The sequence below is a fragment of the Corylus avellana genome, chromosome ca1, assembly GCF_901000735.1.
Source record: "Corylus avellana chromosome ca1, CavTom2PMs-1.0".
Lineage (NCBI taxonomy): Eukaryota > Viridiplantae > Streptophyta > Magnoliopsida > Fagales > Betulaceae > Corylus > Corylus avellana.
Window position 1 is genome coordinate 49,007,078 of NC_081541.1, and position 19,424 is coordinate 49,026,501.

Sequence of the window (19,424 nt, forward strand, 5' to 3'; positions counted from 1 at the left end):
TGCCTACTTGGAACTAATCTTTCGCTGTATTTGTGTTTGTTGTGTGTGTTGTGAGTGCACTTGTAAGTGTTGAGTCTCACATTGATTGGAAGCTACACTTGACGCCTTAAACCTGAGCATAAATGATGCAACCTTCAATTGTGGGGTTCAAGCCATGGAAGTATAAAAGGAAATATCGTTCCTTTTATTTAAAGACTCATCTAATTTTACATCCCAATTCGATTCCAAATTCAACTCAGTTGGGATTGTAAAACCACATATAGAAACATAATCCTCAACTGTGGAAGATTAATCATTTGATTCTCTCGAACGAGAAAATTTCATTAGGCAGATTTGAGGAAGAAGAATCACTCGTTTGCAAAGCCTATTCGAATGAGTTCTGAAAACGAGCAAATGGAACCGTCTGTTCGCAGCCGGACAAGCAATTGAGTCATTGACTGCATAAGTCTAGAGAGTGCTCAGGCCACCACTGGCACCAGCTGACATGTCTTGGTAGTATCTTGGTTCAGCTGCACTTGATCTAGATCTTTTCTTTTATAAAAATGCATAAACTTAGGTTGTTGTTGTCTCACCCAACCTAACTTATACTTTTTCTTCACTCTTTGAATCCCACATATATCCCTGTGGCAAAAACCAAAGAAAATACATGTAAGAGGACATAATAGTCCACAATGGAAATTGATGACTCTTCATGGAACCCACGTTTTGGCAAAGACAACCTAGAAAAGGTGCAAATATTAGGCTCTCTTTATGTTCTGTACATCTTGCTTAGTCAACCTGCCAATTTGCAACCAGATTTCAGATTTCAGGTAAATGATTTCTCCCCACTTCTGATTTCAGATTTCACATAACTTTTAGTTTTTCTCGGCTTTTGGCTACTCTGTTTCTTTCAGGAATGCACACTAGTAGTTGCATCAGTAGAAGAGAAACAGAAAAAAAGAAAAAAGAAAAACCCACTAAACAGTGGCTTTCATGGTGGTTGCAGAAGAAAACACCCATTATTGAAGAATTCTTTGAGGAATTTGTAATGGCTGTACAAAGAACAAAGCCACACCCTTTGGGTTAGCTTTCCATTGCTCCTTTTCTTCAAACAATTGTCTGTGACTTTATCTGGAAGCAACATTAGAAGATTGATTGACTGAGTAAGGAACCTTTGATGGAGTTCAATTTTCACTTGATGATCTTCACTATTATTTTCGTTTTCTAACTCCTTTTCTTCTGACAGCTTTGGCAAATGTTTTAGAGGTGCATCTTGATTCTTGGCTCTGGTTATTAGCTAATCTTCTTGTGTCAATGTCAATGTGGAAATGGCCAATGGTTAGTCTTCTCTTTATTTATTTATATCATTTTTATAAATTATATGCACATAATTGTTCAGTATTTCTTGTACACACACATTGCTTGTATCTTTAGGAAATTAAATTAAATAGGTGTCTTTGTGAGAGGATTACATAAAAGAAGCAACAGCAACATTTTATCTAATTGAGTCAACTTCAATTTAACACTAATAAACTATAGTCATCCTCACTCCTCAGCAACATGGGATTCATCCACAGGACCCCAAAGATTAAATTTTCATGCAGAAGTCAAAGCAAAATATTTATATTGTTTATGGGGGCGGCTATAAATATTTAATTTTCAAGAGTTGAGAGTATTTTGAAATTCAATAAATGAGCATTGCGCTAGATTATTTTATGCAATCCAATAAATGAGCGTTACCCTACGTCAATAAATGGGCGTTGCCCTAGGGTTTAGTCATTAGTCTACTTAGGGTTTTTAATTTTTAAAAGTGATTTTTAAAAACGCAATTAAGCGTTTAGCAAAATTGCAGGTTGGTCTTTAAGTTTTCAAAAAAACACCTCTTACCTATAATTTGAAAACATGGATTTTCTATATTCTTTAAATCGCAATTTTTTAAAAACACAATTTCAAACAATCTATTTTCTGAGATTTAATTTAAAATCGCAATTTTTATCAATAAAATAAAACTCTGAGGACCTGATTTAACAAGAGATAATATGAAAAAACAACATGATTTGCTGCACAATGTAGATCTTGCATATTGCTACTGTTGACAGCTGCTTTTCTTGGCATTTTGTCAAAAGCTACTATATAAAATAATAATAAAAAAAAATAGAAAATTGTGTTAGAGAATATTAATAGTTGCTGTTCTTGGCATTTTCCTTGTCCTAAAAGAGACATTTTTTCTCCTTTTTCTTTTTCTTTTTCTTTTCTCATACTTTCATAAGATTTGAACCTAATAAAAAATCTATCAAATCTTATCCCATCTCTTCACAACTTCAACCTTTTCCCAAAGACCAAAAAACATATCATTTGGATACTTTTCTCTCTATGCTGATAATCACTAAATTGTCTAAATTATTATACCAATTTATTGGTCATAAGAAAATTAAAATATTAAAATAGAGAGCTCCTACTATCAGGTCCATCTTGATAACACCCTTTTTGCAGCCTCCAATTACTATGTGACACATCATCAATTTAAAAAAAATGCAAAAAATAAAAGCGAGAATCATCACACCAAATTAGAGAAAAAAAAAATTGTAGCCGACAAGACCCAAGCTAGACCCACGCTGTGGGTCTCGCCGGACCCACGAGTCTGGTTGGTGGTGAACGCCTCAAACCCTGCCGGCCTTGACCCGCCTCAAAACCTGTTTCTAATATCTCAAAATCTGTTTCTAATGTCTCAAAACCCGTTTCTAATGCCCCAAAACCCGCTTTTAATGCCTCAAAACCCGTTTCTAATGTTTCAAAACTCATTTTTGGATTCAAAACTAAAACCTAGAGGTACAAAATTAATCCTTTAGGGATTTTATCACCCTAAAATCTAGTGTATTTTGGTCCAACTTTTTTTGTGTGCACTTTTTATGTTTTTGCTTATGTGTCTTTTCACTCTTTTTACTTATCAAAAAAAAAAAATGTTTTTGCTTATGTGTCAATTATTGATTGGGAGCTGTAAAATGGGTGTTATCAAGATCATCCCGATAAAAGGTTTTCTCATTGAAATATTTATAAAAAAAAACAAAGTAGCACCAATCAATCACATGGCTTAATTATATGTTAATGACCTGGAACGGTCTCAACTACGTCCTCAGGAATCCATGTGACAAATTATTGCCTTCCAAAAAAAAACCAAGCAGCATTACTTCCCCGCCACCATCATCATTTCTCAGGAAACTATTTTGTTATTAAAAAAAATATCAAATTTAATCCTAAAGTTTTTTTGGGATTTTAATTTAATTCTTATTTTTTTAATTAGGTAATTAGGTTTTTCTCTGGTTTCAAATAGGCCTCTCTGTCAATGTGACCTCCAATTAATTAACAATATATCATTTCAAACTAATCAATTAATATCATGTGACTCTCATTTGACATATAATGTATGATGTTGCACAAATACTTTAAATTACAAGTATACCCTAAATAAAAGAAATTTTTTAATTTTCTTAAAAAAATTGTTTATGGTGTATTTATAATTTAAAGTAATTATGGTACGTAGACATACGTACAATTAGCACTTGACATATCAAAACGAAAGCCATGTAACATTAATTGATTAGTCTGATGTAGTAAACTGTTTATTAAATGAACTATAAGTTAATGGAGGGACATATTTGCCAAAAAAAAAAAAAAAAAAACTAATTGTTGAAATTAAAAACCTAAAGATGAAATTATAACGACATGAAAATTTGAGGACTATATTTAATTTTTTCCTTATTATTATTGTCATTATTTTTTAGCTTAGGAGCCAGACCGTGAGTGTTCGTAGCCTGTCCAATCTACCCAACCCAGCCCTAATAATACAGGGCTAAAGCCAGCGAAGGAAGCCCATTGGACTGAATTTTATCATGACTTGATCAGATTTCTGACTATGGCTCATTGGCTCGGACCTCGTGCACTTTTGGCCCTTTCTAATAGGAGACCTTCTTACAATTATTGTATTATTAGGTTTTTTGAAATTTTGGATATGTGAATAAGTGTTTTCTGTATCTTATATATATATATATATATATATGTGTGTGTGTGTGTGTGTGTGTGTGTGTGTGAGAGAGAGAGAGATAAAAGCTGAAAAGAGTTTTTAATTTTTTCTTTTCTTTTCTTTTCTGTAGAGCCTACGTTGGAAAGAATGTTTTCTATGGGTTATACCTAGGGGTGGGCATGGGTCAGATTAGGCTGGGCCAAGTATTGGGTACATGACCTGCAGGTTGTGGGTATTAAAAAATTAGACCCGCAGTCCTAATATAATGAACAATATCCGTCAAGTTTCGGGTTGTGCAGGGCGAGGTGGATTATGCGGGTTTGGGCATCAACCAGGTCCCACACAGAGAGAGAGAGAGAGAGAGAGAGAGAGAGAGGTGCAATCTGTGCAAATGAGAGAGAGGGAGGCACCTAAGAGAGAGAGAAAGAGGAAAGAAGAAAAAAATGAAAGCAAGAGGAAGAACATAAAGAAAGAAGAGGCGGCTTGAAGGAAAGAGATGGGGTTATGGTTTGTGGGTATTAGGTTTTTAGGTTTAGGGTTATTCCTACCCGTAACCCGCCCCGCATGTGTGTCCTAATATTTGACCGAATTCGCATTTTTTTGTGAGGAAAACCTGGGTATGGTATTGGTAGGTTGGGTATAACTTATACCTACTTATTTTGAGAAAACACAAAACGATATAAAGCTAACTTATTACTTTACCTCCTTTTAAGTTCATCTAACACTGTCAATGTATGGATTCTTCTAGTTTAAAACATATCACATTTCACGCCACATATCCAAAATATTAAGGGTGGCAACCTTTTTAAAGGACACGTGAACCCTACATAAATCCAACACAAAATTAAAGGATTGAGGAGTCTGACTAGCTCGTTTAATTAAATGTGTTCGGTTATGATTGATCTATATAATCTTATACTCATGCCTCGATACGAGCCAAACCTAACACGCGACATAATGCCTGACAATTTTTAACATAACTCGCGAACTTGATTCTAACTTAATACAAAATTAGAAGGTTATGCTTGAACGGTTTGATCTGTTTAATTAAATAGGCCGGGTTATAGTTGATCTATATAATCTTATATTCATGTCTTGACTCAACCCGACACGTGAACACAAATTGACACCACAACAAAAAATGATAAGCAAAAAGAGCCCCCATTTTGAATTGTGTTATGTTCATGTTTGCCCTCTAAGGGCATGACTTTCAATATGAACCTTAGTATGGTTTTCATCTGTTAATTCAAAACAATTACGTGATATTAATGTATGACAAATGGCGGAAAAGGGTTTTTAAACCAATTGTACTTTCACAAGTAATTAGAGTATCTAAAAGACTAAAAATAATAAAAATAATATGCAAGTAATAAGAAAGTTTGCCAATAACAATAATAGTCTATAAATGATTAAATGGGAGTAATATGTAAGTAATTTCCTTTTCCAGGTCTAATTTATCCTCTATATAAAGATGTAGATACCATATGACTTGAGCATGTAGAATATTCAGAATAATATTTTTGAGGTTTTTTCCTCTCTATTTTAAACTTGTTCTCAATTTTTTTACTTCCACTATGCCAAATATGCATGTAATAAATCTTGTGTGAGAAAAATATGAACAACATAAAAAAGAAAAATGATACTTTGACATTGATTTTAAATACTCCTCCACTTCTCTTTCTTATACGATGGAACCTAGTGCAATGCCACCCTGTGTCATCTGACACGTTCACAGGAATTGGGCTTTGGACACTATGAGGCATTGAGGAGCTCTAAAATATTTTGAATAAAACATGGTTGAGTTAAAATGAACTATCTTAGTCAATTGATATCGAAGCTCGATCGCCCAAATTAGTGCAAAACAATGCAATACAAAAACTCGAGAGCCTTGATAGATTCCTCAATCGAAGCTCAATTGATCGAACTCAACACAGAGCCCTAGCCATTTGAAGGTATTAAAATGTTCATTAAGGCGACTTTTAAGTGGGATATAGTGGTTATGATTCATAATTGTCATATTGAATCAATTGGGACCATTGGGAGATTAGAGATGTTCGAAGTGATAACTAAATTGGAGATTAGAGACGTTTGTTCATTGAAACGTTCTGTACTCGTCCGAACGAGTAAAGAACTAAAATTGGTCATTTACCATCTCGTGTGGAGCTCATCCGAATGAGGGATGATTTTAGGGTTTTATTTGTGTTTATCGCATTCTTGTCCGAACAGTTAGTAGACCCATTAATTTGGATGGGATAGTGCCAATTTGATAATCGACTTTATTTAAGTGTTTTAATAAGTTTATGGGTCTAGTTATGATAAATACATGTTATTGTAAGAAACTAGTAATGCGGATATAATAAGATAGTAACACAAAGATATACGTGATTCGGCCTATGACCTATGTCCACTAGATAAAGCCATAAGACTGCATTAAGCTTTGATTTCTCTGAGTGATATTTACAATATAACATGTTCCTATGACTATTATTCTCAAACTCCATGATATACACTGAGTCACACTCAGACTATCACCTAGCTAGCTGGGCGATTGTAGAGGCAATTTATGTTTGTTCTTCTTTAATTTTCAATAAGAAATGCTGTAGGAGTAGTTGTTTATCTGTTTTCTCTCAAATTCTTGATTTTTTTCTTGGTTTTGAGAAGAATTGTTAATCCAATATTGTTTGTTTTGCAATGCATTGCACCTACTTTGCATTACTTGTAGTCCTTGTATTTTTTTTTTTTTTTTTTGCCTTTGGTAGTATTTTTTATTTTGAAAAATACTATACACACTCTTGCTCTCACGCTTTCAAATGCACATTCGTTGATGTAGTAGTAAAAATCATTATTATATTTGTCTAACACTTTTAAGTACATACTCGCTAATATCAACAAATATGCACTTAAATTCAATAGTAATTATCAATGCCACGCCAACGAACTTAAAATTAGGATCGTTTTCACTTTATTTTAACTGAAAAATATTCACTTAATTATAATTAATAAATATTTTTGTTTACTCAAAAAGTGAAAATATCTTTTCACTATAACTAATAAATCAGTTCCACTAACTTATTATTGAAAATATTGAAGTAGAAGCGTGAATAGGATTTATGTTTTTCTTTTCATCCATATTTTCCAACACATGTTGGACGAGCCCGAGATATTTAGGAAGAATTCCATTGACTCTAGTTGAGTTTACATAAGACTAGAGTTAAGGCGACAGTTGCAGCATCGGTTGTTGTCTCACGCGACCACATTGCAGAGAGCCTGCAAGTGGTTGAGTGCATAAAATTGTGCACTGTTCGTGCAAAAAGATCTCAGGCGAGTCAGGTTCATCATCGAAACCAAGCCGCCACTCATTTTGTCGTTCATTAGCTTTATAGATCACTGCTAAGTCACATTCACATTTCGCTAAAGTATCTTTCTTTGATTTGCTTCCCCTTTATGCTCTCTCTCTCTCTCTCTCTCTCTCTCACACACACACACACAAGAACTTTGTTGCTCAGTGACTGTGATTTCTCAAGTGAGAGAACTTTAAGGAAAGGTAAGGAAAAGAGAATAAGAGGCATTGCTGAATCGAATTCTTGAGCTTTTAAGCTGTAGTTGCTTTTTCCTGGAAATGTGGATAGGACCCAGAAAAAAATAATCCGTGATACTTTCTTTTCCTACATTTTTCTTAGCAGCCAAGCAAAAAGATATGTTTTTCACTTTGTTTAAGTAATTGGGTTATCTTTGTTTTAGTGTGGGATACCAGCTGGAAGGAGAAAGAAGATGGTTAGGGTTTTGATCCAAATAGTGGGGATACTATGCTTGTGGTGGTGGTGGGCTTCACTGGCAGATGCAGAGTACATGACATACAAAGACCCAAACCAAATGGCGGCAGTTCGGGTTAAGGACTTGTTGAGCCGAATGAGTTTGGAGGAGAAGATTGGTCAGATGGTTCAGATTGACAGGACTGTGGCCAATGCTGAGGTTATGAAGTCCTACTTCATTGGTAAAAAGACCCTACACAAAGGCTTTCTATATGCATTTGAATTTATGGCATTCCATGTTTAGTTTTGAATGATTTCACTTTGTGGCATTTTTTAATGTAATGGGTCAATTTTGGTGTTTGTTGTATGGTCCTACACTCGGTTTTATACTTTTGCTCTGAATCATAGGGGTGATTTTTCTCTTATTAAATCTAATCATTTAAGCTTAAGCAGTTAGGAATTGATGAATTTAATCATTTAATTTATATTCTAACACTATTCCTTATGTGTGGACTCAAACTCCTCCTTAATAGGTGCGGCTCAACACATAAAATATTTAATTAAAATTGAAGCTGAATGACAAAGACGTGGTTTGAACTTAGGACCTTTGTTCTGAGACCATGTTAAATTACCATTTATCCCAAAAGTTTAAGCCGATAGAAATTGATGAATTTAATCATTTAATTTATATTCTAACACCCATGAAGTTTGAAGTGAAACATCTTTGAGAATCTCTTTGGTAAAGATATCAAATTTGTTGATTTTTCATGAAATGTTTGGAAGTTATAGTTATTGATAGCAGAGTTCAAGTGACAAGGCAACAACTTAGATTATAGATTTTTAAATACAACATTTTGCTTTGCTCATTGGTTTAAGGAAATTTCTTGATTCTTTAACTTCATAGATGACTTTTGAGTTGTATGTGCTCTAATTTTTTACTATTAAATACCTGTACTGAAGTAGTGTACATAAGTACATATAATATCAAATTATAAGTCACGTGGATACTAAAATTCCTACTTTTGTGCAGACTCTAACAATAGTATATGTAGACTCTTGGGACACTAAAATCTTTGAGCTACTGTTGGAGTTGCGTCTATGCTTTTTTGTTTGCTTGATGCTTTAGTTACATTACTCTCTCTCTCTCTCTCTCTCTCTCTGTGTAACACTCTAGTCCCATATTGGGAAGATGAGAAGTAGCCCACATATAGTGGGTGATTTATAAAAATAGTCATGAGTGTTAAGTCTCATATTGCCTAGTTACTATGTGAATCTAGGCTTTAAAATGAATTCTAGGGAAGCTCCAAATTGACTAATTATTTTGGTGTGGTAGCACAAATGTGGCTAGTGCTTTTCTCCGGGTCGTTACACTTCCTCTCCCCTCCCCTATTGAATGTGAAGTTTGTAATGTCTTAGTTTAAAAGATGGGTTTGTTTTACTTGTCAAATAAAATAAATATGGGTGTAATTTTACATATTCCATTAGAGATAAACTAAAATAAAGTGGTGTCTTATTAATATGGTGTATTATTAATAAGACAATGGGAAAACGTAGAGAATGAAGATGAATGTATACAAGAAAAGGTTGACTGAAGCTTTGTTTGGATATTTGCAGGCAGTGTATTGAGTGGTGGTGGGAGTGTACCACTACCAAAGGCTAGTGCAGAGGATTGGATTAATATGATTAATGAATATCAGAAAGGGTCTCTGTCGACTCGTTTGGGCATTCCAATGATCTATGGCATTGATGCTGTTCATGGACACAATAATGTCTATAATGCTACAATATTTCCTCATAACATTGGTCTTGGAGCTGCGAGGCAAGTATAGATTTGAAATTGTTTTGGCATTTAGTTTACAACACATTCGAAATGGCATAGTCACACAAGGAGATAACATCTTCCATTATAAATCTATAGGGTTGAGTGCCTTTTAAATGTATCAGTTCAACTAAATCCTATTAAAGTTGCATTTCTTTTGAATAGATTTCCATCATGGTGTTACAAACAGGTGAGAAGTAATATACTTCCTTATATTTGAAATAACCTTTTAATGCATAGGGATCATGTTAAAACAGAACTATTTTGCATGATTTACTGTGTATTTCTGTGTTTAGACTAGGGAGAAACTGAACTAGATATGTAGACTTCCTTATATTGAAATAGTCTTTTAACACATAGGGATCCTGACCTGGTGCGGAGGATTGGTGCTGCAACTGCTGCTGAAGTCAGAGCCACAGGAATTCCTTATGTCTTTGCTCCATGCATTGCGGTAAAATATATTCTGCATTTGTTCTAAACCAAATCATAATTTTTTAGATAGTGTACTGAAATCTTGAAGTTGTGAAATGGATGCCTTATATGTGCTTTGTTTTAAAACTCTGCGTGTTTTATCTGAAAGTATGAAACCTTCTCCAGGTCTGTAGAGATCCAAGGTGGGGACGGTGTTATGAAAGCTACAGTGAGGATCCCAAAATTGTGCAAGAAATGACGGAAATTATTCCTGGATTACAAGGAGATATTCCTGCTAATTCTCGGAAGGGAGTTCCATATGTTGGTGGAAAGTATGAACTCTATGACAATAATAAATTTTTTTGTGGGGACAGGGAGGCTAGGACATTGAAACATAATTTCATCATAGGATATGTCATACTGTGGGAGTTATGCAGTATAGTTTTTGTGCCTAATTTGCTAATTCTTCTCCTTTTTGAAAGCCAATAAAGGATGGCATATTAATACGACTGGCTTATGGCTGTTATAGCAGTCATCGAACTTATCAACCTGAACTTCAGCTTATAAAACAAAACTATGACTTTGTTAAACCAAAATAAAGGAGAAAAAGCACTAACAACCTCTTCATCCCAACAATTAGTGTACAACTGCTTTAGCGTCTCTGATAATTTACTCTATGTCTGCCTTTCTCATTATTCTTATATTTATGGATTGAGGGGATAGTAACTCAATAGCTGAAATGCCATACTGAATGCCCAGGATTCAATCCTCAAAACAAAAACAAAAAAAATAAAAGAAGAAAGCACATGGTTGATTTGTATACGTAATTGCTAATTCATATTAATTTGAATTTTCACTATCTCCTTCGTTTAATTTATAAATTTCTTTCAGGAATAAGGTGGCAGCTTGTGCAAAGCACTTTGTGGGAGATGGTGGGACAACCAAGGGCGTCAATGAGAAGAACACAGTGATTGACTGGCATGGTTTGCTCAGCATTCACATGCCTGGCTATTCTGATTCCGTTGTCAAGGGTGTATCTACAGTTATGGTCTCGTACTCCAGCTGGAATGGAGTAAAGATGCATGCGAACCATGAACTAGTTACTGGCTTTCTGAAAGACACTCTTAAATTTAAGGTTACTGTCTTTTTCTTATTTCCAGGCTTCTTGTAGCTTCCTGTCTGTTATTTAATAATGGTAGCTAGATCAGATGTACACTGAAGAGTGATTGCCTGATGTTGATGCAGTGAGAATTAGGCATAGACATAGAACTGAACACCTGGTGCTGGCAGCTTCATTTTTTAAGCAATGAAAAGATGTTTTCTTTCATATTATACTCCAATTCAAAGAGATATTTTGCTTGCTTTATTCCATTTTGTGGTCTATTTAGCTTTAGATGCAGTACTCTACTTACTATTTGAGTTTGGCTAGCGAATCCCCTTTGACAACCTAGCCCTAGCTTGAGTCTAGTCCTTCATCAAACACTTGGCACCTACGCCCTGTTTAATATGAAAGTAATCACTTAATATTCATCAATTTGTTGGTCTTGTTGTACATTGAGCTTCTCTCAAGTGCATTCATTTCATTTTCTCTCTCTTATAGTATTTCCCCTTATCATTTGGCAGTCATATCATTTTACACAATTGTTCTTTAGAACACCTTCACCCTGTTTAATATGAAAGTAATCACTTAATATTCATCAATTTGTTGGTCTTGTTGTACATGGAGCTTCTCTCAAGTGCATTCATTTCATTTTCTATCTCTTATAGTATTTCCCCTTATCTGTGTCAACATTTTCATTTTGGCTACATTCTTTTTCTGAAAGGTTTTCCCGACTGTGTAACACTTTATCCATGAAGAATGTTCTCTTAGAATTGATAGGTATATTTTGATTAACAAATGGCACTCCTGATACGCATCTTGTTCATCTATCTTTCTGTCATTTTATGTGCAAGGTCTTCCTCTGTAAAGTCCTTTATGAATGATTGATCCCATTTACAGAAGCAGTAACTTTTTCACATGTTTTGAGCTATCAATCTTCACTATAGTTTCTGCTTTTATTTTCAGTAAATTTAGGTATCACATATTCTTTTTGCTCTTGCTTCACCTCTAGATTGACACTGAGGCTTAAAATATATTATGCATTCCTCCAACCTTTTCTGTTATTATTCTTCTTCTTGTTGTTGCTGCTGCCGTTGTTGTTTTTTGGTCTAACAGTAGGTGCCTCTATTCTGTCTATGCATCCACTATTCCTATATCTCCTACTAATTATAATTAATGTTTTATTAACTGTCAGGGTTTTGTTATCTCAGATTGGGAGGGTATTGATAGAATTACCACACCACCACATTCCAACTACTCATACTCTGTCGAAGCTGCAATTCAAGCTGGCATCGACATGGTCAGTGGCTATCTTTTGGGACAAATCTCGGAAGAATCGAAAAAGAAATCTATATTGATGTTGGACTGTAGTTGATACAAAATGCAATCTGGATGAAACGATTAAATTGTCAGACTTAGAGGCTTGGTTCTGTGTTTAACAGGTCATGATCCCTTTCAAATATGCTGAGTTCATTGATGAACTTACCCAGCTGGTCAAGAACAACATTATACCAATGGATCGTATCGACGATGCTGTGGCGAGGATTTTACTTGTCAAGTTCAGCATGGGTCTCTTTGAGAACCCCCTGGCTGATTTCAGCCTAGTCAATGAACTTGGAAGCCAGGTCAGTCAATCTGTTCCCAGAATTCAACTTGGTCTGTCAATTTAAAAATTTCCAAGTGCTATTTACTTTATGAATTAGGCTTGCACTGTAGTTAGCTTAAATTAGATGGGAGAAAAATCTATCTCTAATTGAAATTGCATGCCAAAAAGGTCTTTATAATTTTTCTGAAATTCTGTGTGGTCAAAATGTAATTAGTTAATGCATGCATGGTAATCTAGTGGAAATAAAAAAATTAACTTCCATGAACAAATTAATTTCCTATTGCTTGACCAGCCACACAGAGACTTGGCAAGAGAAGCTGTGAGGAAATCACTAGTGCTACTGAAGAATGGGGAAAACAGAACAAATGGACTACTACCCCTTTCCAAGAAGGCTCCGAAGATCCTAGTTGCTGGTAGTCATGCTGATAATTTGGGTTATCAGTGTGGTGGGTGGACAATCAATTGGCAAGGATTTAGTGGCAACAACTATACTAGGGGTAAGTTCTTTCACATGTACCAAATAGGCCTTGAGTCCAATTTTTAGCATCTCTAAATTGGACCACAATGACAAATATGATCCGCTTATTGATTGCTTAGAGTTTGTCAGTTTAGAGATTAGGCAGGCAGGTATTGCTAATAAGTATGGATAATTGCATCTCAGATTGGAAAATATTTGGAAATGAATGTTTTCTTCTGAATATTTCCAAATAACTCAGACAATATCTGTCAACACTGAGATGCATGTGAACATTTGGCAGATAATATGCAGAAGCAGCCCTTTTCTATATACCATCCCGTGTTTTAAGAATTTATTTTACCAGCTCCCGAGGAGATGATCTTACTGGGGCACATCAATCCCTATGATCTATGGAATTGTTTCAATGACTTTGGTCAAACTCGTTGGGATTCATTGCATCTTGCTTGAATGTTTTTTCAGTAGATAGGTGTTTGGTGAGCTTCACATAAGCACTTGTTGTCTAGACAAGGTGTACAAGCTACTGTTCATCATTGGCTTTTCTAATTCATTTTGTTTAGTTTTTGGTACAGCCCCATTCCTTCTCATTTTCAATGTAGATAATAAATCCCAGATAACGATTTAGAAATAAAACTGACAGATTTCCTGTTATTGAGTAGGAACCACCATCCTTGGTGCCATCACTTCAACAGTTGACCCAAGCACAGACATTGTCTACCGTGAGAATCCTGATGCCGACTTTGTCAAGTCTAACAGCTTTGAATATGCCATTGTTGTTGTTGGAGAGCGCCCTTATGCTGAGAGTTTAGGGGACAGCATGACCCTCACTATGGTGGATCCTGGCCCAAACATCATTAAGAATGTTTGTGAGGCTGTCAAGTGTGTGGTTGTCATCATTTCTGGCAGACCTATTGTAATTGAACCATATCTTTCCTCAATTAATGCCCTGGTGGCAGCATGGTTACCAGGAACTGAGGGCCAAGGTGTGACTGATGTCCTTTTTGGAGACTATGGATTTAGCGGAAAGCTTCCCAGAACATGGTTCAGAACTGCTGATCAACTGCCAATGAATGTTGGGGATTCACACTATGATCCGCTTTTTCCATTAGGGTTTGGGGTCATGACTGAGTCTGTTAAGGACCTTGTGAATAGGTATATTCCTATTAAGTACTCATGTTTTGATAAGTGTCTGATGATTATGGCCAAAAAAACTAAAAGGTTGGGTAATTTATGTTATATTGTCTGATGATTATGGCCAAAAAAAATAAAAGGTTGGGTAATTTATGTTATATTGGCTCCTTGTTTTGTATGGTTCCTTGCTTAGTTTCTGCTCTTTTGGCTTCTTTCTTCGTTGACCATTGTTCTGTGAAGTCTGATTACATGGATTCTGGATTTTGTTGGTGAATAAATTCAGTTTTCTTCGGTGGCATTTGCTCTAAGGATCTGTTTGAGATTTCGATTTCAATCACTGTGATTTTAAAAATTGCATTTTTTAAATCGCTACTTTTTAAAATCGCAAAGGTAAACTGTAAAACATGTTAAAAAATACTTTTTTATTAAATATTTGTTATGAGAAATCGTAATTTTGGTTTAAATTCGCTCTTTTTCAAATAAGCACCTCCAAACTTGCGTATAGAAATCGTATATTTTTTTCCTATTTTAAATTAAGTGCTTTTTAAATTGCAATACGAAACGCCTTACGTTTTGTGATATATTTTAAAAACGCAAATTATTCTTGCAAAATCGCAACCCTAAACGCACCCTAAGTCCATATTGCTTCTTTAACGGAACAACTTGTTTTACTGAGCCATGTATACTCTTACTACAGGTCAACTTCAGCTGGTGTTGGTGAAAAGTCATATATACTTACCATTATGGTTTCTGTAATTATCAGTTTGTATTTCTCAGGTATGGTTTCTTTTACCTGTGTAACCTAAATGAATTTTGTATTTTTGAATTCTCTATATGTTGCACCTTTGTACTTACCATTTGTTTTCCTTAAATGTTCGCAGCTTCGAGCGGCTGGCTACAAAAAAAGTAATTGGATTTTTTCAAGGGTTTAGCCCTTAAAAGTACACTGGATGCTCTTGAAGCACAAGGTAGCAACTAACTTCTGCAAGCACTTAGGGTATTTCTTTTTCTAATTGATTGTACTATGACTCACTGATTATGGTAAGAAGTAGCCTTAGAAGCATTTATTGTTGAGCTTCATTTTTCCCTCTAATGATGTGCATGATTAAGGGAATTTGTCATTCAGAGGGACTTAGGCTACTCAAGAATTTTAAATTTCAGTTATTTTATGTCATCACCCCTCCCCATGTCACTAACTAGAACTAGAATAAACTATAACCCCAAAAAGAACCAAATTCCCCCATTATCATAATTTGTTGTGAGAATGAATATGATTATGCAGGTATTCCTATTATTCTATTTTAAAAAGAATAATTTTATTTCCAATGATCATATTGTAGGTAAAGATTGACAAAATAAGTGTACATTTCTGATCCCACATTCATTATACTTGAAGAAAGAAAATTTATTACTTAAAGATGGAATTCCACTTAAAGAGTGACTTCATCATTATATACTCTTCTAAAGTAATTGCAAAACTTAAAGGGGCATAAAGCTGAAGACATTCAAATTGCACAACTGTAATATTTGTGTTGATTGCAGAGAGTATACAAATCACAAATGCTTGATCTCAATACTTGGGAAGTATTTGTGTTTCAAATGGCTGGCATGATTAGTTTGCCATGCCTTGCCTTTTTCTTTTTGCCTAATTTTTGCAACAAAGCATAAAAGAGAAAATGCAAGGCAGGAAAACAAGCATGCTATTAGTTTAAATGCTGTCTCGAAATGACAGCATATTTGGTCCTTTTCCTTGAATGAATCTCCATTATGTTTTGCATTTCAATCCAGAAATAGAATTGTATCATTTGGAGAGCAGTCCGGATATCTAGTTTTAAACAACTCAAAGATGAAAGATAGCCCCTTGGATAAAGTTGCCATGCATTTTGCAGGATTTCTACTTTGAAAGAGTGCCAAGACTATTGGAATTTCTTGGATAACATGTTTTCAGAGACTTCCTATGCACCAAGATTTTTCAAACTTCCAACTTCCGTTGGAAGGGCAACAGTCAAATGGTGTTTAGACAAGTCCAAAAAGATGCTTTAGGATGAATGTTATATTATTTGTGGAGGTATGGTGCTCCACTCAAATTCTTATTTTTAAACGTCCACAATTATCAAGCTTTGGCACTTACCTATATTTGTGAGTACCAATCAACTTGAAATTTTATTTTATTTTTCATCATAGGCTATATTCCACACCAATATTTCACAAATGTCACTATGTTGATATGTTATGGTCTATTAGTCATTGGATTTTTTTTTTTTTTTTTTTTTTTTTTAATAAAGGATGATCCAATGGCTAATACACCTTGCCCTGTTAGCAAAGTAATGTATTTGTAGAATGTTAGTGTGATGTATAGTATTTTTCTCTCTTTTTTTTTTTGGTCTTTTAACATGGATTGATTGATACTGTCCAGTGAGTAGAGTGATATAATAAAGAGATAAAAGTGTAATTTCTAGCATTACTCTTAATTAAAACCAAGACAAATATGCCAGATGATCAAGAAAAATTGGCCTCACATATGAAGGATTTCTTTAATAACACGTGCAGCTTTTAAAAAAAGTTCACCTTTTCTAAAGGCACTGTTCCAATAAGTTGGCTAAAGTGCTGCAGCCGCAGGTGTTTCTAGATTTGAGGCTTTTTTCTTAATAAAAAATAAAAATAAAAATAAAAAAATTGGGAAAGGGTTACAACTTACAAGTGATTAAAATACCAAAAATGGTAGGCTCTCTTATAATGGACCCAAAAATAAAATAAAATAAAATAAATAACAGTGCAAGTAAACAAACAAAAGTAAGAAATTGGCCAAACAAATTACTCGATCCTCTCTAAGAGACTGCACAAAACGGTTTATAAAACAAAAGGATCACAGGAAGAGTAACAAACCTCAAGAGGGTCACTAACCCTAATTATAGGTGAAAGAACCTCAAGAGGTCCAAACTTATTTGTGCTCCTGTTAAGGAACAATAACAACAATCGGAAGGAAGCTAAAGTAGGGAAGGCACTGTAAATAAAATCAAGTATTGGAGACAAAAAAGAGGGAGAGAGAAAGATCCTTCTCTCCTCCACTAACAACCACACCACTACAAGAATAGCACTATTTTTCAAGTGGCCTAAAGCATCAGGAATATTTTCTCTAATTAAATATTTCTTCAAATTTTGAAGAATAACCCTACCCCCTTTTTTTTTGTTGGAAAAAAACACTCAGACTCTAGATCCCATTCTTTATTTTGGAGAATGGTCCCTTTTTTTTTTTTAAGGCTTAAAGAAAGAATAATTATAGAGAGAAGTGGAGTTTGGAGACATAAATTAGTAAAATAGGAGATAAAAGATGTGCAGTGATCATTGTAGCATCTCCTTTAAAATGAAGAATGAAGAAAAATGGGATGGAAGGTGAATTTAAGGTGTGGTTTTTCAAAATTTGACAGAATTTTTTTTTTTTAAAAGGCTATTTAAAGGATCTATTGTAGACACTCTTTTTTTAAAAAAAAAAAATTGAATATGGAAGGGGTTACAGGGAAAGATTATTTCCCCTCCTGATCCGAAAGGAAAAAGGAGGGGACAGTCCTAAAAACGAAAAAGGGGTAACTCCCCAACAATAGATCCAAAACAAACTAAAAACGAAAACGACAAAGAAATTCTAGTAATAGTTGGGAATGAGTCAAATAAATGACTCGGCCCATCAAGTGAACTGAAACAACCAAAAAAGGCTGTAATAAACGGCAAAATTCCGTAAATGGAACACCCTAAAGGGTAGCCGACACGACCATCAGTGTTCGGAAAAGAACAACACAACCAACCATCAGTAGTCGGAAAGGAGAGGAAGATCTCTGTCAAAAATACAAACAAAGGCCAGATCAAGGATCTAGCACAGAAAATGAACACAGTAAACAGAAAAATACAAGGAAATACAAAGAGACAACAAATACAAGCAAATAAAAGCATAATAAAATCTCTTAAACAAAAAATCAGCAACCCCAGCGGTGGAGATGGGGGAGATGAAGCCGGAGACGATGGTGGATGGCGTGGTAGATGGTGGGGCTGCCATGGGAAACGAGATCGGACTGCAAAGAATCCAAATCATAGACTCACAACAAAATCGAACGAAAAGGCTGTAGCCGCGGCTCAGAGGAGGCGGAGGAGCGTCGGAGGAGGGGCTGATGTTGGAATTTCTAGTGGAGATGGGATAAATCGCACAAGGCGATAGATAAAACCGGAGAAAATGAATCACTGGTGAGAGGCATAATAGAGAGAGAGGAAGAGAGATAGAAGAGGGAAGGAGGGGTGGGAAGAAACAGATCAGCCGTTCTTCCCACCCCAAATCGTGCTTTTCACTGGCTGGAGGCGCTGGAGTCGCTAGAGAGAAAAAGAAGAAAACCCTAGAGATTATTGTAGATACTCATTCATTACAACTTTACAAGGTACATTACAATCGTTCTTCAAAAGAAATTATCCCAAAAAGGCAGTTAATTTTAGCTTGTTTTACACTTTTTTTTTTTTTTCTTTTCTTTTCTTTCTTTCTTTCTTTTTTTTTTTTCTTTTTTTTTTTGATTTTTTTAGGTAAAGAACCTAAGCAGTTTTGAAATATCAAGAGAAGTTTTCTTTACTTGAAAATACTCTAAATTTTGAAAAGAAAACGGATAGAAAGGACTCAATCATTAGCCAAATAGTGAAATTTTGGGAAAAGTGAATTTCATTTTTGAAGGTCCAAAATTTGGATGGGGGTACTTTTATATATATATATATATATATATATATAACGAGAAACCCTTCAAGGCTGAGGCACTTCGTGTACCCATTCCTGTCGGATAAACCTCGATTCCATGCAAAATGTCACCTCCATACGGATCATGTAATACTTAAGATTCGCCAGAGGACTAGTCGTAAAGAATTCTTTGCACCAAAGGAGATTTGAATTTTAGATTTGATGAAAAATTCACGAAGACCAAGACCCTTGATGTGTTTCATGTGAACCATCAAATATAATGTAGAACACAAGTCATTCAACCCAATTTTTTTTGGTTACTGAGGAAGTCTGTCCTTGTTCAGGTACACTCAGCTAAGACGTCCAAGATGTTCATATGTTATCTAAGCAATTATGGAGAACAAGCAAATCCAATTCCAAACATCA

General features: G+C 34.9%; 1 protein-coding gene across 4 annotated transcripts; it reads left to right on the top strand.

Annotated features, from left to right (window-relative positions):
* The first annotated feature begins 755 nt into the window (after nt 1–755).
* On the top strand, nt 756–16,427 carry LOC132174847 (uncharacterized). Of its 4 annotated transcripts, XR_009439374.1 has the most exons (15): nt 756–809; nt 986–1,142; nt 1,226–1,317; nt 7,742–7,994; nt 9,367–9,571; nt 9,932–10,022; nt 10,169–10,314; nt 10,874–11,117; nt 12,277–12,381; nt 12,524–12,706; nt 12,980–13,184; nt 13,822–14,314; nt 14,991–15,070; nt 15,175–15,261; nt 16,183–16,427. XR_009439374.1 is itself a non-coding variant. In XM_059586553.1 (14 exons), exons 3-14 carry the CDS (start codon nt 1,294–1,296, stop codon nt 15,201–15,203), a joined length of 2,058 nt encoding a protein of 685 aa, XP_059442536.1. In that variant the 5' UTR covers nt 756–809; nt 986–1,142; nt 1,226–1,293; the 3' UTR covers nt 15,204–15,470. The 4 variants fall into 4 exon arrangements, 3 of the variants coding, with proteins under 3 accessions (XP_059442536.1, XP_059442558.1, XP_059442550.1); XM_059586553.1 differs by lacking the exon at nt 16,183–16,427 and having other exon boundaries at nt 15,175–15,470; XM_059586575.1 differs by lacking the exons at nt 756–809; nt 986–1,142; nt 1,226–1,317; nt 16,183–16,427 and adding an exon at nt 7,239–7,330 and having other exon boundaries at nt 15,175–15,470.
* Nucleotides 16,428–19,424: the final 2,997 nt, after the last annotated feature.

Bases quoted from the DNA above. Each gene is read 5' to 3' on its own strand.
- LOC132174847 (XM_059586553.1), top strand. From the start codon at position 1,294: ATGTCAATGTGGAAATGGCCAATG. The intron at 13,185-13,821 runs GTAAGTTCTTTC...GTTATTGAGTAG, and splicing joins TGGCAACAACTATACTAGGG to GAACCACCATCCTTGGTGCC. The intron at 14,315-14,990 runs GTATATTCCTAT...CTCTTACTACAG, and splicing joins GTTAAGGACCTTGTGAATAG to GTCAACTTCAGCTGGTGTTG.